We start from the raw sequence: 18548 nt of genomic DNA, 5'->3' as shown, positions 1-18548 counted from the left end.
ACCTCATTTAGTTGTGACTCAGTGCCATCAAGCTGAAATGTACGCCACGGAACTCTTGGCTGACAAATGGTCATAGGATTATGGTGACTAATCAAACAGTCCATTTAACTGACAAATTGTATAAATACTTTCCCCACATTTTGGTCTCACAGCAAAACGGTACAATCATCCGGAGATGATTGCAGACTAACGGATACAATGCTGTAATATGGAGATGAAGGAGGTAACACCTACAACATCAAAAAGATTAATAAAAATGTCAGGCACAATGAGCCTACAATATCATAACCACATTTTAGAAGAACTGTGATTAGACCATAAAACAGCATACACTATGAATGTGACATGATTATGTTGTGACACAACCATACTGTTGTCTCAGCCATGATTCATCCTCCATTTTTATCTTAGATACAATACACACAGAGGATATCTGCCCCTTCAAGTAAAAAAAAAGAAGTATGAAGCATATGAAGGACCACGCTGTTTCACAAACTGGAAAATAGTTTTATTGTTTCATTAACCTATTCTCTAAATGGGCCTTTTGTTTTTAGGCAATGCATCAAAGCAATGGAGAAAAACTGTAAGTAAAGATACTCTGAATCAGTATCCAAAGACTACTGAAATCCTAATTGGCCAGGACACTAAGGCACTAAAATCACACTGAAAATAAGAAATTATACTCATGCCATATTCTTATCAACTGTAACCCCAATGCACAGTGTGCTCGTGTAGTTACTACAGTGTAAAATCTTATAATTATAAACATTGCTTTCAAATGCTTATTAGGACCCTAAACATACAGTAGATTAGTAACTTTACAAAAGCCAGAGTTGTGGAGAATGGTACCTCATCTTTAGTGTCAATCTTTGAGCCGATCTGCTGTTGCAGCAGCCTCTTGATCTGCACCCATGTGGCCACCACCTGTTTCCTTGCTGCAATGGGGACCGCCTCCCCTTGGATGCTGCAGTTGGATATGTGGAGGGCGTAGTCACAGAGCTAGGTGAAAGTGTAGAAAATAATAAGAAGTACTTGATACGGTATTAGCTGACTGAAAAGCTCTATAGGTAACACGTGACATTAACACATTCAGTATAATGTGTAATCCTGAATGATGTTAAAAACGTGAATATTGATCAAAGTGTCTATCAAATACTACACATTATGATACATATCTGGAGAACTGACAACACAACCTGAACTTTTTCTAGCCCTCTGCCAGCCTGTAAGCTGCAGATGTGAAACAAATACACAAAACACTCAAATTCACTAAGACTTTTACAAGTCAGACACTGTATCTGACCCTGCTGTGGACGACTTATGAAAAATGTATTGGAAAGGCTTATTTTTTTATCTTCCCTTAAAAAAGGGGACGGATACAATGAAATTTAGTTAATAATTCACTGATAAAGTGACTTTCATCTGAAGTTAGAGCTGATATTCATGCTGGAACCTTTGATAGAAAAGGAGAAAAGAAATAGGGCTTAATTGGCAACAGTAGCAAAGAGAACAGAGATATCAAACTCCAGTGGCACAAAGAAACCCAGTCATGAAAGCTGCATGTGAGTGTGAACGCATGTGTGTGCTTGCATGGTCAGATGAGTAATGTATGTGAATGAATGAGATAACAAAAGACGCCCCGAGACTCTTCAACTTTTCACCTGTGATGCTTCAAAACGTGTCACAATATCATATCAAGGAGGAATTAATGCTTCCTCAAAGGCCTCGTATTTCTTAGATACAGATGCAAAGAGATACTGAATGAATCCTGAACAATGTCTATCTAATCTATGACCTTTTCTTGCTTTAAGCGCTAAGCCTCAACATGTACAAAGTGGCCCTTTTCTTTGAAATATATTTCAGGGGGTAGCTGTACTAACAGCTTACTTACCAGCCACATTTTATGGAGGATGACAGTATCTGTATGATACTTACCTGTTTCATAATTCATAAAATTAAGAGAACCTTTGGAAGATTAAAAGTAACATTTGCTGGTTCAAACTGCGGTTAGAAAGGTGAAAAAAAAATGGGACTGGAAAGTTGAAAACTTTCAAAGATTGTGTAAACTGTTTTGTGCATAATGTCTGCAGTGTAATATCTGTACAAAAGATTAAAATTTGAGTTTGTGATCATAATATATCCCCAAAGATTCAGCAAACGTCATTCAAAGATTATATACACACTCCTCAACACACTCCTTACAGCTCTTTTCAGAGATACCAATCTGTTCTTAAGCTTTGAATGTTGGGATTTCAGACTGTTTTGTTTTTACATTGGAAAGATCAGACAGTGAAAAAAGTGTCTCAAAACACCACAATCAGTCTGGGAGAGACTTGGCAGAGGGTCAAGCATGTATGCTTCAAATAATCAACAGATATCCAACTTCACATGTTTTGATTAATGTACATGTAGGTCGCAGAAAAGCTGGTCACTGAGTTGTCATGATTTCATGTTGCATGATACTTGGAGGTTTCTCAACCCTGGGGAAAGTATTATAACATTTTCTCTCGACCTCAATCAAGAATGATTATTTCTTATCTTCTAGAGAAGTTTTGGACAAAATCAGTGATTGTGCAATTGTCCGTCCAATTTGAGTTTGTAGTTTTTAATCTTTATGCAAATATAGTGACTTAATTCATGATGTTGCAAATAATTGTTGATGTAGGGACTTTTAATACAAATATATGATTAAAAAAAGACATTTTTATGCAAATGTATAGTTATGTGTGCAGCTGTTATACAATTTATTATTTAGAAGGAAGTTTGTATCCATGTGGATATCAATGTATCTGTAATGATTTATGCAAATATATGGTGCCATAAGCAAGTTTTATGCACATGTTGGTGTAGATGAATTAGTGTAGGTGGTAGTTCACACCTGCCACTGCAAAAGCCTAATGCTACAATAATGTAACTGAAACTTAACAAAACCATCCATCCATTTTCTACCGCTTATCCTCTAGTAGGGTCGCGGGGGGCCTGGAGCCTATCCCAGCATCTTTTTGGGCGAGAGGCGGGGTACGCCCTGGACAGGTCGCCAGTCCATCGCAGGGCAAACACATAGAGATTCACACTCATAGCCACTCAATTTAGAGTATCCGATTAGCCTAGTCCCCATTTTGCATGTCTTTGGACTGTGGGAGGAAGCCGGAATACCCGGAGAGAACCCACACTGGCACAGGGACCACTGCACCACCGTGCAGCCTTAACAAAACCAAAAATCACTATTCTCCATAAACACTTCTGTGGGGCTGATATGCATCAAATATATTAATTAAAGGTGCCCATCCTAATGCCACATACGCACACTAACATACCTCTAATGCCATGCGGACGTCCTGCTGAGCAGCAGGGTCTAAGAAAACAGTGGCAGTGGCAGCCTTCTCCATCCCCTTTTCAGCTCTGCTTTTGCTTTTGTCTCCTTGCAGGGCTTCTTCAACACTCTCTGGTCCACATAGAGGCTGGATCAAACCCCGGGCCACAGCATCACATAGCAGCACAACTAGGGCACGATTCCTGAGAAACACAATGTAAAGAACTCTCAAAAATGATGTTATCTGGCAAAAACAACGACAGGAAGTTGAGCTTGAAGGCATCTTTTCATACTTTAGTTTTTCCTAAAAGTATAAACCCTTACCACAAATTTGGACAGAAAAATGTATGTTACTGTACTGTCTACCGTCTACTGTATGTTATGTCACTGAAACTGAAAATTCACATAATTATTGTTATGCCCAAGGACAGTTTGGTCGGTTTGCATGAACATTCACTGCTTCTTTTCATAGTCAAAAATAAGAGCAGAGCTTAAACTGCCTCTCATTGTGTGAATTAGCTGTAATGCCATAGAGAATACATTTACAAACATTTTTCAGAAGTCAACTTTGACTATGCCTAAAGTGATTCTCTGAGGACAGGTGTACATATTGCTGTTATTAGCTGAAAAAGTAATAATTTTCATGTTTCACCTGCACTGAATGACTTTGCATCCACAGTAGCCCACTGAGGGTTGAGAAAATGACTGCTGGGCTGATGAAACTCTTTGAAAACCCACTGAGTAATTTAAAATATGTACAGTCATCAGTCTGAAAACAGCTATGTTGCATGTTTCTACGAATGCTGACATTTTGTGAATGAGTTTTTACCAAACGCATGTGATATTCAGGTTCCGACCTGTTTATAAAGAAGTTCATATCAACGTCATTCATGCATCAGAGGAGCAGCTTGGCTCTTTTTTAGTACAGGACCAAAATAAAATTTACAAAAACTACAGGCCAAACACCCTAACTACTCCCTATAACAGAATGATACTAGTTTATAAACCCAGCCTACCCAGTGAACTCTATCTTTCGTAGCATCTCCACCAGACTCTGGAAGGGGGGAAACAAGCACTGGTACTCGCCAGCTGCTAGTAAGTGGCTGCTGTAGTTCCACAGGTAAATGGCTGCATTTCCAACCACCCACGGCTCCCTGATCTCTGATCCGAGCTCCGCTGCCCGCAAGAAGTTGGAGGTGGCGTAGGCAGACAGAGCCTGGATCCAGTTTCTGGTTGAGGGAGGTAGAGAAGTACAGTGGAGAGTGGGAAAAAAGAGAGAGAGAGAAAATCGTGTTTGCTTTTGAGAGAAAGATACAGCAGTATAGTGGCCACATGGTGTCATCTTGAGTGAACTAAAGGTGAAAAAGTTGATGGATCTTTTAAAAAATTGCTTGTTTAAACTTATAATGCATGAGATTTTTACATGAATAGTTCCATTTGCTGAAGAAAAGTGGCATGCTTTTCTGACAGGTGTTTCTGCATGATGCAAAGAGAAGAGTGGAACCCTACCATGACAATGTCAGATAGGTTATATCTAATGAGACATGCAACAGCAATTTGTTTGAGCACCTGGATGCACAGTGATAGCTCTCAGCCCCCGTAATGTAATGTGTTTTTCAGACAAAATTTCAAGCAAAGCAGAGTAGTGCAGTGGTTCCACTGCTGAATGTGTTATGTCAGTTCTTGTCCATTCAACAAATCGGCTGTTAAGACTCCTCCTTTGTATAATACAATAATGATTGTGATCCAAGGAGAAAATTTGCACATATAAAGCATTCTTAAACAAAAAAAAAAAGATTCTATCTTGGTCCAATGTCCATTTCTGAATCCCATAATCAATGGGCAAGAAAGCCAGCCTTGTCAGCATGACTCTGAGGTGATGGAGAAACAATACAATACAGGTAATGTGTGATCCTGGAGCTTTGTAGTGTATATCTACAACATCTTGGTCTTTACCTTTTGAAGATCACATAAATGATGCTTTTTTCATATCACATGACTGGGGTGTGAATGGTTTCAGATCTGGTGTGTAGTTTTGGTTTAAGAGATAAAGAAAACACAGTTCAAGAGATTGTGTCATTTCCACCAGTGCCTATGATTATTTCTTGACCAGTTATGGAAATTCACTTACTTTAAAAGACTACTCACTAGGCCACTTAAAGAGCCACTGAAGCAGAAAATAATTCCCCTTTATACACACACCTATGGGAGATTTTGGACCAACATATTAGCCAGTACTCTCCACCAACATCATCGAAACCATCGAATCCACAGACTTGTAGAAACGATGCTAAGGAGCCCTTAATCTGTTCTGTTAGCACATGGTGGTCTAACACCTTACTAAGACACTTTATGTTGTTTTTTTTTCTCCCATCTGTATATACATTGATAACCACACTAACGGAACAGCCACAGCTGATAAAGCACATAGATGCATTAATTAATAATGGAAAAACTTTTCGGACCTAAATAAAAAAATTTAAAAAATTTAAACCATAGGAAATCATAATTTTGTCCAAACAATTTGTCACATGTGGTAACAGAACAAAAGAAATGTGGATACACATTAGTCCCGTCCTATCAAACTTTTGTTTATTATTTTGATGCTTAATCTGCTGCTATAGCTATTCATAATTATAACCAAACTAACTAAACTCTAAATCTAAATTGTTAAATATGGTCACATAAAAGTATATAATATGACAACTTTTGATTTAAAATGAATAAAAAATGTATTAAATCTCTGATATTTAAATAATAAAGCAGAACCATACAGAACACCGAAAAAAGATATACAAAACAAACAAAATATTCTAGTTTTATGATGCAAAATTGTGTGTGTGTGCATATTGTGTTTTCACCTGTAAACAACCCAGTGTGGGTCCGCTTCAGACACACAAACCTCCTGTGGGGGGACAGCAGGGCTGTTAAGCTGCACTCCCTCCGTTAGCAGCTTTTGGACAGTGGCCTGAGCAAGACACAGTACATTAATTTCTCTACCTCAAAAGATAATATTAAAGGTGACTTCCTGTTTTGACAACTTCATAATAAAAGGAGAATAGAATACCTCCCACTATGGGAATGACAGCTTCTCTAGAGCCGTTAAAGCTCAGCCATAGCAGATCAAAGAAAAAAGAAACTACTGGTGAGTTTTTCACTTCAGTGGCAGGCAACTCAGGTAAGACAAGAGGAAGCTGTCTTCATCATCAGAGTGAGAGGTACGTATCTTTTAATTTAATGAATTACAACCCTATTCCTAAAAAAATCATATCCATGTGTCATAGAACAAAGAGAGAAATACATGAGAGGAGCAGGCAAAGAGGCTGCAGTGTGAGTCAGTTTTTGCAAGGTCATGTAGTTGCTTTGGATAGTCGTCTCCATTTCCTTCAAAGTGCTGTCAAGTTAACATCTCTATGGACTTAATAAAGACTTGGAGCTGCAGGCTTGATGGGAAGTGTGATTACATAATAAGACAAGCTCATAAGACAAGCACAACAATCTCTGACTCCGACCAATCAACATCTACCTCACGGGCTTGTTTGGAATCCTTATAATGCTTGTCTACTACTGCAAGAAGTCTTTGTTTATGATTTCATATTTCAAAAGAGGAGTTCAAGATAAAAATTCAAATATAATATTCCTATTATGCATTTGTGAGCATCACCATCTCACTTCAATAAACATCTACACCCAAATAATTGAGATAAAAAGTTGGTAGAGCAGAAGATGTGAATGTAGTCTTTCCATTGCTCTTGGCAAATAATGTGGATTAACATGATGATCATAAAAGCTTTTGTGTCTGATCTGTAGAATAAAATTGATGAATTCCTACTGGGTGTATTAGGATGTAGGAGCACAAACCTCAGCACTGATGAAGTGGATTTCAGCTAAAAGGCGCAGGAAGTCCCTCATACAGGTTTGGCTTTCATTGCACCCATGAAGACATTCTGCACAGCTTTGCTCCTCCAAGCATGTACACTCTGCAGAGAATTAACAAAATCTGTGTTGACACACTGTTACAACCTCTACTATTACCACTACTTTGTGTCCATCTGTCTCTTTTCATTGGCAGTATCAAATTATACCTGATGTATACCAGATCCATTATATTTTTATGGATCTTATTCACACATGAACAATGAGCTACAATAATTTTATAATCCTGCTAATGATAACACGGCAGTTCTGCAAACTAAATCACACAGCAGTTATATATCTACATCTATGATTTCTCTTTAAATCATTCTAATACTGTCTCCCCTCAGCTTTATAAATATTTCTGGTTTGTTACCATCAGTCTTCAGAATCATTCATTATCTTACTGTCAGCCTTGGAAATCTTCCATCTCCCATCATCGTAAAGCAAACAGAATCGACAAGCAGCTCGGCACACATCCCAAACTTCCTGTCTCCTGGCTGTCTTCACCAGTGTTGCCCACAACTTCATCCTTGAACAGCCAAGAAATAAAGAAAGCTTAGAGATGATTATTTTTTAAAACATGGAAGTCAGGGCAAGGGCACAGTCATATGCATATGATCTAAGGTTGCTTGTTTGCAGGGCAACAAGCAATAAACTTTTCCTTTGGGGAATCTTCAAGTCCTGATGGCTCTGCTCCCCTCTGACCATTAAGCCTGGCATTTCTGACGTACACACTTTTTAACTGTAATGATAGGGGTAAAACAGTGGGAAATCAACTATACACTCTGCATAAGGAGATATGCATAATAGAATGTTGCAAACTATTATATTCACACAACAACTTTAACTGCAGAGAGGAGCAATAGATCAAACATTCATTAGTATCTAATGTTCAGTAAAAGCATGGAGTAATAAATTCAACAAGGCATAAAAAGGCTGATTATACAGGCAATTTTCCAAACTGGGTTTCTGGGAAGCCTGACAGCTAAAAATAATTACAGAAAACTTTACATTGGCAAGAAGACAGAAAAAAAAGGCTTTTACTTGTATGCATACACATACATTCAAATGAATACATTTAAATGTACACACACCTCTCTGTGTTATCGGTGTCACTGCTTTGTCTAACCAGGTGTCCATCCACCTTCTGTAAAGATGTAGAGTGATGCTGAGCCTTCGCAGAGAGCTGAGCCACTGGTCCAGATCCAAGACTGCCTACGGGAACTAGACAGTTGTTGATGTATTGTTGCATAAGTCAAACTTCATTAATACTGTCAGGAAAACTTCTGTAAAGAATGAATCAAGGTTTCTGGCTATTGTGCAGAAGAAAAGGTCTAGTCATTGTGTTTCTCAACTTAGACCTAAATCATAGTTTATAATTTATAGAACATGGAATAAATCTGCACTCATATGCATAGTGACAATTTTATCCTTTTGAGGAAGTTACATAATTATCCTTATTATGTCATGTCCATGTAAGCAACGAAATACAACTTGAGTAAACATCTTATTTCCAACACTTCCAACTCTTTCAAACAGGGTTGTTATTGATTGCTGTGTAATCAGATTAGACACGTAGGATTTAACAAAAAACAAAGAAACATATTCCAGATTTTCATTCAGACCCATCAATAGCAACAGGGGTATTTAAGCATTTTTTTATGGACTGAATTATGACTACAGGTCTGTGACTTAAGTGTTTTAAAGAAGCAAATGGCTCCAGTGTCTGCAGGCATGCTCTGAGAGTTCAAATACACATACACCTCTCATTGATGAATGCCTGAGGAACAATACAAAATTGTGGCAGCATCATATGAAATTAATACATTTTTCTGTTCTCAAGGGTTACTTGGTGTGCTGGCTCTGAAGCTAAGAACACAACGATTAAAATGGTGTTCATCTCTACACCTCTCATTGATGAATGCCTGAGGAACAATACAAAATTGTGGCAGCATCATATGAAATTAATACATTTTTCTGTTCTCAAGGGTTACTTGGTGTGCTGGCTCTGAAGCTAAGAACACAACGATTAAAATGGTGTTCATCTCTGGGATGCTTGAGGTTTGTAGATGAAAACAAGAGGTGCCTCTAGGGACCAAAGCTTTTACCCATGCCTGCAGTTGAAACCCTTAGACTAGCTGATAGAGGCCAGTTCTTCCCTTGGTCATTAGGACTGCTGAGTGTTCATTTGCTGCTGTGGACCAAGGAGCCTGGAATGATTCTGAGATCAAAGGCTCTCCCCGGGCTCTCACCCTTCTGCTCCATGATCCACTGCACACAGTGGACACTGCTTCACTGTGAGCTACATTGGAACACACAGATTCTCTGAGAAATAGCACACAAAACTGCAACAAAGTTTAACGCTGTCACTGAGAGACTGTCCAGACTTAGAGATCAAGGAACAAATTGTCATACAAAACAGTGATCTGTGTTGTTCATTCAATTTTCACTCATAATCTGCAGGTAATCAGTGGCTGCTTCACTGAGACAGCAGCTCATTACACAATCAGTGCAGAGGACTGCCTTCCAGGGGCACTCTGCGAGTGAAGGAGAGCTCAGTCACCCAACACCTAAAACAAAAGTTTGATTATTCAATAATTTTTATTCCCTGTTCTGTGGGCCTGTTTATATTATTAATACAACAGGGCTAAATAAATTAACTTCAATGAAAAAAACAACACATAAATACAGTGTACCAAAGCCACCACAATGAGTGCAGTGAACGAGAGACGGAGGGATAGCTAAGTAGGACCGACCGGCATGTTCAGCAGAGGCTCAGAACCAAGCAGGTGGAGGCTGGAGAAAATGTGAACTGTAAATTTCTTATCAAAAGAACAAAATTTCCAACTTATAGCCCTTTTACAGTTGACTGAATGTGATGTTTAAATATAATGAATACAAAACCACCAGTCCTTCTCTCCGCACTGTTTGATGCTATAAAATACTCAGATACTTTTACTTTTTTTAATTTCTCCCTTAAATGTTTATGCATAAAGGAGAAAACTACACTTTGCTGCAGGCAGAATATACCTCAGATAAAAAGTATCTAGGTTATACTCTTCCAGGCCAGTAAACTGTCCGTTGGTTTAATGAAATGTTTGATTCCCGGTGCAGTAAAAGGGCTCAGTAAATATAAATGTGGGTTTCAAACTGTCCTCACAAGATAAGATATTTCAACTCAGAGATTCCTTAAGAGAATGTGATTGTGTCTTAGTGAAAACTGAAAGCAAAGATGAGAAATCTGTACTTGTGGAAGGGTTGTCTCCATCCAGAACCATCTGGAAATCATCAGGGGACAAAAGGAGACCCACTGCAACCAGGATGGGACGAGTGTCTGTCTTATCTTTAGGTTCCATGTCCCTGGCCTGAGGAAGAGAGAAACGTGTTGAATATCCAAGTTAACTTGCCACACAGTTAACTTACAGTCCAGAGTGTTTGATGCAAAGGGAATGAAAACCTGCTGCATAAGCATAGCAGCTTTGTCCTCGGTCCGGGAGGGTGTTTGGAAGAGGGTCCCTCTGAGCTGCAGGAGGCGCAAAGCTGATGACAGGCGTTCTCGTTGTGCCCCGTTATCCAGCAGCATGGCTTTCTGAAGCTGGGTCAAAGAAGCCTCCAGGCGCCCCTCCTCCTCTTCAATCACTGCCAGCTCTGAGTGGACTTGACAGCGCATCTCCAGCAACATACTGTGAAAATAACACACAAACACTTCCAGCATAAACTAATATGTTATCAAAGTAGCAAGTTGGGAGACTTTTGTCATCTTGAAAAATACCTATATGATGTCTCTCAGTAATTATAACAAAAGGCAACAGGAAAAAGAGCCTCTTTCTTACCATAAATGATAATAACAGCATTTATCTTGATCAAACTGTGAAACACATTTGAGCGGAAACATAACAGGCCCATAACAACATACTGTATACTGTATTAAAGGCAGTGCTGCTTTGGAAATGAATGTTGAATTAGGCCACATTTTTTTGTAAACATAATTAACAGTGAAGTGCAAACACATCAATAAAAACTAAATCAAGATATATACACATAACACTGTCATCATGATAAAAGGTGGAAACCTCTGCATGTCTTCCAGTGCTTGCACCACTTTGAGCAGAGGTGTCTTGATGCATTTCCTGAGGTTGTGCTGCAAAAGGGGCAGGCAGAATCTCCACTGGGTAGCACACACTGCCTGCACAGCCTCAGGGTCCCCCTCTCTCACTGCAGTCTGCAGCCACTTATCCAGCTTGCCTATCTCCTTCAGCCGGGCCTGTGGGATAAAAACTACAGATTGAGAATCTCTACTATAGCAATGATAGCACAACACCTCTATGTACTTGGCAAGTCGACTTGGATTGAATTGGATTAAATATGTGGTGCCAATTTTTAAACTTAAGTTTTCACACCAAATACTATATGGTATGAAATGAGATTACACAATCCTTCTTCCCCAAGATTTTGTTCTTGTCAGAGAAAAAAACTCTTGGGTCAGCAGTTCCTTAAATCAGGGACACCTATTCAAGTGAAGGGGATTTCTGGATTCACTGCCTTTAAACTTATTGAACTACCTATTAAAGAATAGGATTACAGAAATATTATTGAACAGTGAATTATGTCCCTGCCAATGGGTCCAATGCCTGCATTATAACATGCAGCGGAAACACATGGCTAATAATTCATGTCTATGATCGAGCACCTCCACACTGGCTTTGGAATAGACATTCATCTTCTCCGCTTTCTTCAGGAGGTTGATTTCACAGTTGATACATTCCATTATTAAGCGCTGGCCAATGCTCTGAAAAAGACAGACACACATGTGATTTCAGAAGTCAGCATTCTGCAGTGCATGGAAAAGAGAATGAGACTACAAATTATTCAGTCAAATTTTATGCCAACACATCTGGCACATGCAATGTTGCTAATTATATTATCGTTTCACCTAATTTGCCTTAAAGAAAAAGGGGCAAATTTCTGAAAAACCTGCATACTTTTCTGTGAAATAAATTCTCCATGGCTGAGAGACATCAAAACCATGCAGCAACCTCTTGGGCATGAGCTCAGCTAATTAATCCAATCTATTGTCAGGAGCCTACTTAAGAGGGGATGTCAAATTCCATGCATAAATTTGCATGTTTTCATAGTACAGTTACAGCATGGCGCCACGCTACTGCCTGAGGTTTTAAAAGAATATCGGACACTCACAGCCTCTCTTGCCAACTTTAGCTCTTTCAAACAGTCGGCAGCTACTTTCTGATGCTTCACTTGCAAGGCCAGCAGAGCCAACTCCAGGAGGAAGGCAACTCTGCAAATCCCAGATAAAACATAATTTATACAATTCACAACACTGCAGTACAGTAATCTGAGTCATGTACTGCCCTTTGGATATCCATATGTGGGTTTTTGGTGTTGGAAGGTTTAGGAGGAGGACAGGGAGCAACAAAGGTAAGCTTGCTGGGTAGGTGATTTGATCGGGACACTTTGGGTCACAGACCTGTCAGCTGGTTGGATGGGGATTGGGCTCTGAAGAGGGCTAAGGTTCATGGTCGTAGTGGATGTTTTCGTACAATCCACCAGGAGATGGAAAATCTCCTCAAGCTTGGCAGAATCCTCTTTTGTCAGCTCATCCTTATTTATTTCTCCCAACCTGATAGAAACAACAGGAAAACGTGTCTTTGGATATTAATATACGCTTATGCTCTTATGCATCCAGGAGAATGCATGCAAGTGTATTTTAATTTGCCCTCTAATATACTCACACCAAACCATGCATAAAGCTTAGGCAAAATAACCTATATGATGCTGACGAAGGCTGGGTCAGGCTGAGTCATACTGTCAACGTTTATAGCTGAGCCGAAAAGCCATAAGGAGCTCTGACATGTTGAGTACATGCCTGCAGAAAAGTGGGGGCTGGGTTCGTACTATAGTATGCCACACTAGAGGCCATGGTGCTATACTATCAATGTACACAGGCAGAAAAACCTGTCCACTACGGGACGCCACAGACTAAGCTGACAGCCAGTGGATCACTCGACTATTGACCCAGGTTTAATGTTTGTACAGCTTCCACGTTAGCTGAAGGAATTAAAGCTTCAGGATCATAAACACATCGATATCACTCTGTCAGTCCTGAAGCTTAAGAAAACATAGCATATATAAAAATACACTTTGCAGGTTACAAATACAGAATGGTAGACTTAAAAAAACATGTCCTTGATTTCACCATTAATAAAGTCATAAACGGTTATGAGTCAGCTTGCCTCTATAATTAGCATTCTAAAAAAGTAAACATGCAATCAATCAATAAAACACATGCTTTAAAAGTGTTTTGCCTCCACAATTGTTAAAAGCAAATACTATTAAAGCAGATCAAGGGCTTGTTTTCTTGGACAACTCCAGCACAACTTGTTTATCTTAGCTGCAGATAAATGGAATTGGCTTTTAAAATGACAGCATGAAAACAATGCTTTCTGCAAAACAATCCCGCAGCAAAGTTAGAGCAAAAGAAAAAAATAACCTTTACTTAAATATAACAGAGAACTCTTTGCTTACTTTTTAAATTCCTGTATTTTGTAAATGACTGCTAAGGTGGTATTCTGCCTGCTCATTTCAATGAGGACATTACTCTCTCTCAGATTGTGTTGTACCTGAGAAGAGAAGAGTAAAGGTAGACATCACACTTTATTTATCAACCTAAAATGTGTCAATAATAGGTCTACTGTACTCAAAATAAAACTCAATTAACTGCATAAAAAGTAGTGCAAAGATAGCTACTTTCTAAACTGGTATAGGGTCAGGGTTGAAGAGGATAATTACAAATAATAGATATAATAGATGTATTTCCATATTTGCAAATTTTAGATACATTGAAAGATTAAATGCTATTTTGTGGGGTCAGACATTGTTTTTATGTTGTTAACAAAAAACACCCTAAAAACTCATTAATTGTGTTACATTGTGTTAATTCTTAAATCTTATACTTTTAGTAAGTGACAAAGAAATGCTGTTTACCAGTAATATAAAGAGTCTTGGATAAAGATGTGGGGTATGTGACTTCATCAATTCTTCTGTAACTTTGGCAAAACTTGCAGCATCCTCCATTTTCCCTGAGTCAACAAGACATTTGATGAGGTGCCTGAATAGAAACAAAGAAAAAAATTTAACTGCGAAAGAACAGTGTCTTGTAACCTTCAAGGTTTACTGGGTTAATTCCACAAAATATGGAAATGGTGCCATGATGTTAGTTTTACAAGAGTTGTCTCCACTGAAGTATTCACTTAACTATTGTACATCCAACAAAATCCAGTGAAATGAAATATAATAGCCCTTCAGAATCAGGACTCGACTTATTCATAAAGGGGAAGTAAGAGAGCATTGTGGGGTCACTTGCATCATGAGTTCAGCCCTCCAGCTGTGGTCTTGGTCTGCTACCTCCTCGAGACTTTGGACCACTTGCCGGAAGGAGGGAACCAGGTGTAGGCGCTGCCCTGGCCGCAGGAGGGGACGCACTGTCTGGAAATATAGCACTGAGGCATTGAACACCATGAAATGGTATCTGTAAGACACAAACCACATGCAGAAGTAAGCACAGAGCCCTGAATTATTTATATGATGCACATGCAACCCATTTCATCTTTTAATAAAACTCAATTCAGACCTAATGTCAACTCTGTATGGTGTAGTCCTGTGAATTGCAAATTGGTGTGGATTAACATATGGTCCAAAGAGCCACAGGAGTGCACCCTGTATAAGCCTTTCTATGTGAAATAAGGGAAATTTATGAATTCAAGGCGCTGTTTAAGAGAAAACGTGTGAACAGACTGTTTGAGTGCTGCTAATTTATTCACCAGAGAATGTGTTGAACATTAGTCTGGGCTGGATGTGTTAGATATGTATTCTCTTTGGTGTTAATTGGGATTGCTCATTCAGCTCTTTTATTGACAGGTTATGAGTTCATTAGCAAAGAGATTTAGTGCTGATAGCTTGCAAAGGCTGCTCCAGTATCTCCAAAGACATATTTCCGTGCAAGCAAGGAAACTTGTCTTTCACAATTTCTACTATTAAATCTATATTTATCACGCCTTTCACTGTGCTCACAGACACTTCAAAATAGCTGTTAAAATGTAGAGGATTATGTGCTGAATATCATACACTTGTGAGTAAGAGGTCAGAGCGAAGCATGAAGAATCTTGTAATATTTCAACAATGTTCTTTTAAACCGTCATGTCCCAGGATGTCTTTATGCAGCAGTCAGAACCCTCATAACATGAAACATATTCACTGTTCTGAACATTTCACTTTCATCTTATTTTTTACAGGTGTAACTGGCAAAATGTAAATATCAGAGATGATAAACTGTACATAACATACATTGGTCCTCAACTTTCTTGACAAGCCAAGCAAACATCTAAGAGGTTACATACCTTGGTTCCTGCTTTGAAATTTCAATTGCTTTAAGAAAATACATCACAGCCTCTTCAAAGTCTTCCTAAGACAGAAAATAATGCATAGAGGGAGGTGAGAAGTGTCATATCAGACAAACATACAAAGATCCGACAAACAGTGTAAAAAGACAAAGGGCAACATGCATTAAAGACTGAACCAAAGTGTGAAAAAAATGGTTAAAACGGCAGAGTTTGTTTATGACGCTAGGATATCTGCTCCATTTTTAGTGCAAAGAAGAGCAGTATATACTATAATGGTGTAAATGTGTATACCTCATTGGCACAGACACAAAAACACACACAACCCCATTGAGGAGATGTGTCCAATTTACTGTCCTCACCACACTCCCAGTGGCCGGTGGAGACTTCAGCTGGCCCTGGCAGAGGTAGGCTCGACACAGAAATTGATTAGCCGGCGGATTCCCTTCAAAGTACATCTTTAGACACGCTGCGCTTATCTCCAAACAACCCAGCTGAAAACACAGAGAAAGAGATACACAAAGGCCAAAAAAAATAAAATCATGATCAAATCAAGAAACCAGTGAAACTTAACACTAATGAACTTTGAATCAGTGTGTTGGAAAATGTCTTTATGCAACAGGAATATTCATGATTCTCTAGAAAACTGAAGAATGTAATGTAGTTCTGCTGAGGATGAAGACTAATTCAGTATTCACTTAAGCCTGAGACTTCAAGGCAAACTTGCTGTATGATATAAAGAAGAGAGAACAAATCACATTATGGAATAGCACTGTGTTTCATTATTCAAATATGTTTCCCTTGCCCCAGGACAGTTCACTCTACAATACTGAATATTCATTACTATTCCCTAATGGGAGAATCGTTAAATTTAGCAAACTAAAGTTACTATACAAAAACAGTGACATAATGACATCTGTGATAAGACTCTTCTCGGAGAGGGGTTTTGCAGAGGTTTTATTTCCATGATTTCCTACATCAGTACCTGTAAATACAAAACAAGGCATTGGTGTTAATCAACCATCAGCCTCAAAATGATCCAGATCCTGCTGTCAAACCCAAAAAATCCTCTCTACATGTAGTTAATGTCACTAATAATTTAGGAACCTCCACAGAAGAAGATGCCTACACATCATCACAGAGCAGGTATTTACTAACATAAACGAGCTCCACATTTTTCACAGTCAGATGTAAATCTTTCATTCTTAGAGACTGCTTGAAGCCTCATTTCTTTTGTGACATCTCTGCAGTTATGAACTCCTCATAACGGGACAACACTCCTCACAGCACTTGGAGGACAAGGATGAAGGCACATTCATAGCATGTGTTTTCTCAGATCAATCTTTCACACAGAGGATTTCAGCATCAGTCTAAGGTTGAGTGTAGGCCAATGTGTAGGCATAATTTGGCTCCTTAATTTAGGTCTACCCATGGTATGAAGCTCATGACATCATGTCATTTAGACAGTGGGCATTTTTAGTAATTTTATTCCTCTAAATTAACATTGTATTTAGTAGAATTTCACATAATTAAGAAAATTATGTTCATACAGTATAGGTATTCAGACTTCAAGACTGTACTGTACTGTCTTCAAGACCCAAGACTTCTTGAGATTTTGGAGATTCTAAATAAACTTGGTACTGGCAATGTCATAGGCAAACTTGGCATTTACAGTTTATCATAAACTTCATATTGTACGTGTAATTTGGGAAAATAATTAACACCTAGTATAACTGTTCACTAGGCCTGTTAGTTTTCCTACCAAACAAGACAAAGCCACCCCCTCTCCATAGAACACACTATGCTGTTGAGAACTGTGAATGTGTTATCTTAATAAAGGGACACTATAAAAATGATAGTATTTGAATGACATTTTTTCCTAGGAAACCACTGACTCATAAAATACAGCGTGTCCTCCATCCCCATGTCCTTAGCCACACACTTAACGCATCTGATTCAGAGCCTGTTATCCAGTAAAATCCTGGGCACGACCCTGCTGACAGTATGTTGATGAAGTCTACGTTCAGAAGATCCTTACACTGAGCCACCCCCGCCTAAAAGTCTCACCTGAAGAGCTGATTCCGAACAAACGACGTACAACTCAGGGGCAATGCGTGGAGTTGGTCCGCTGGTTTCAGCTGCTGTCATGTCTTTGATTAAATGGTAGGCCGACTGCAGAGCTCCAGGGTCTGTGTGAAAGAACCAGTGAGCATAGCTTACTTTTACAACTCTCGTGATTACCCCTGAATTATTACATCACAAACCTTGTTGCGCCTTTGCCTTAGTTAAATACTGACGAATGTCCAGGTCCATATCTGGTGACAGTTATTTGTGTATCAGCTAACGTTAACTGGCTAACGTAAAACTAATAGGCTAACAGCGGGTTTTAACGCTAATGTTAGCGCTACCCCATTAACTAGTAACTGAGTTGTCAAGAAAATGCGAAATTGTCGAACAAGTACATAAACTACATGATAATTTGTTAAATTTGGTGTTAATGTAAATATGCCGCTTATTAGTTTCTTAAATGAACAATTTGGCCTATGTCGACAGCACTACTAGACCTGACACTGAACTATTCCACCATCCGTGTTTGTAGTTAGGGAGCGTTACTAGGCAACCGGGGACCGGGCTTGGAGTACGGTAACCAAACGGGACAAAAAGGCTGTCACTCGTTGCTTTAACACGAACGACATGTTTTAAAATTGATTATAATTATAATGTCATTACCCTAAATTGACCCTGACTACCAGTTACAGTTTAAATACATATTGTAATTTCTAACTGCATGACACTGTAGGGTCTCTGAGTAGCTTCTTCAGCAGCAGACTTTTACATCCTCGCTGTAAGAAGGAGAGGTTCCGCAGGTCCTTCATTCCAGCAGCTGTCCGACTCCACAACTC

General features: G+C 39.0%; 1 protein-coding gene across 1 annotated transcript in view; it reads right to left on the bottom strand.

The window, feature by feature from the left end:
• Positions 1 to 17958, bottom strand: part of cfap46 (cilia and flagella associated protein 46) — a 48265-nt gene extending 30307 nt beyond the window's left edge. The window contains exons 1-20 of the mRNA XM_087179186.1: positions 17943 to 17958; positions 17713 to 17834; positions 16008 to 16139; positions 15646 to 15710; positions 14613 to 14777; positions 14234 to 14357; positions 13775 to 13869; positions 12717 to 12869; positions 12428 to 12527; positions 11922 to 12020; positions 11305 to 11495; positions 10689 to 10914; positions 10479 to 10596; positions 8326 to 8455; positions 7636 to 7760; positions 7175 to 7293; positions 6175 to 6281; positions 4330 to 4542; positions 3318 to 3516; positions 850 to 999 (exon numbers count right to left, since the gene is read on the bottom strand). Of these exons, the coding sequence (XP_087035312.1) occupies positions 850 to 999; positions 3318 to 3516; positions 4330 to 4542; positions 6175 to 6281; positions 7175 to 7293; positions 7636 to 7760; positions 8326 to 8455; positions 10479 to 10596; positions 10689 to 10914; positions 11305 to 11495; positions 11922 to 12020; positions 12428 to 12527; positions 12717 to 12869; positions 13775 to 13869; positions 14234 to 14357; positions 14613 to 14777; positions 15646 to 15710; positions 16008 to 16139; positions 17713 to 17834; positions 17943 to 17958 (2649 nt within the window). The remainder of the gene's footprint in view (positions 1 to 849; positions 1000 to 3317; positions 3517 to 4329; positions 4543 to 6174; positions 6282 to 7174; positions 7294 to 7635; positions 7761 to 8325; positions 8456 to 10478; positions 10597 to 10688; positions 10915 to 11304; positions 11496 to 11921; positions 12021 to 12427; positions 12528 to 12716; positions 12870 to 13774; positions 13870 to 14233; positions 14358 to 14612; positions 14778 to 15645; positions 15711 to 16007; positions 16140 to 17712; positions 17835 to 17942) is intronic.
• Between the last annotated feature and the right edge of the window lie 590 nt (positions 17959 to 18548).

Source organism: Seriola lalandi, unplaced genomic scaffold (assembly GCF_002814215.2).
Source record: "Seriola lalandi dorsalis isolate HSWRI2012SDOR001 ecotype SW California unplaced genomic scaffold, Sedor1 jcf7180002054795, whole genome shotgun sequence".
Lineage (NCBI taxonomy): Eukaryota > Metazoa > Chordata > Actinopteri > Carangiformes > Carangidae > Seriola > Seriola lalandi.
This window is presented reverse-complemented; position numbering and strand designations above follow the sequence as displayed.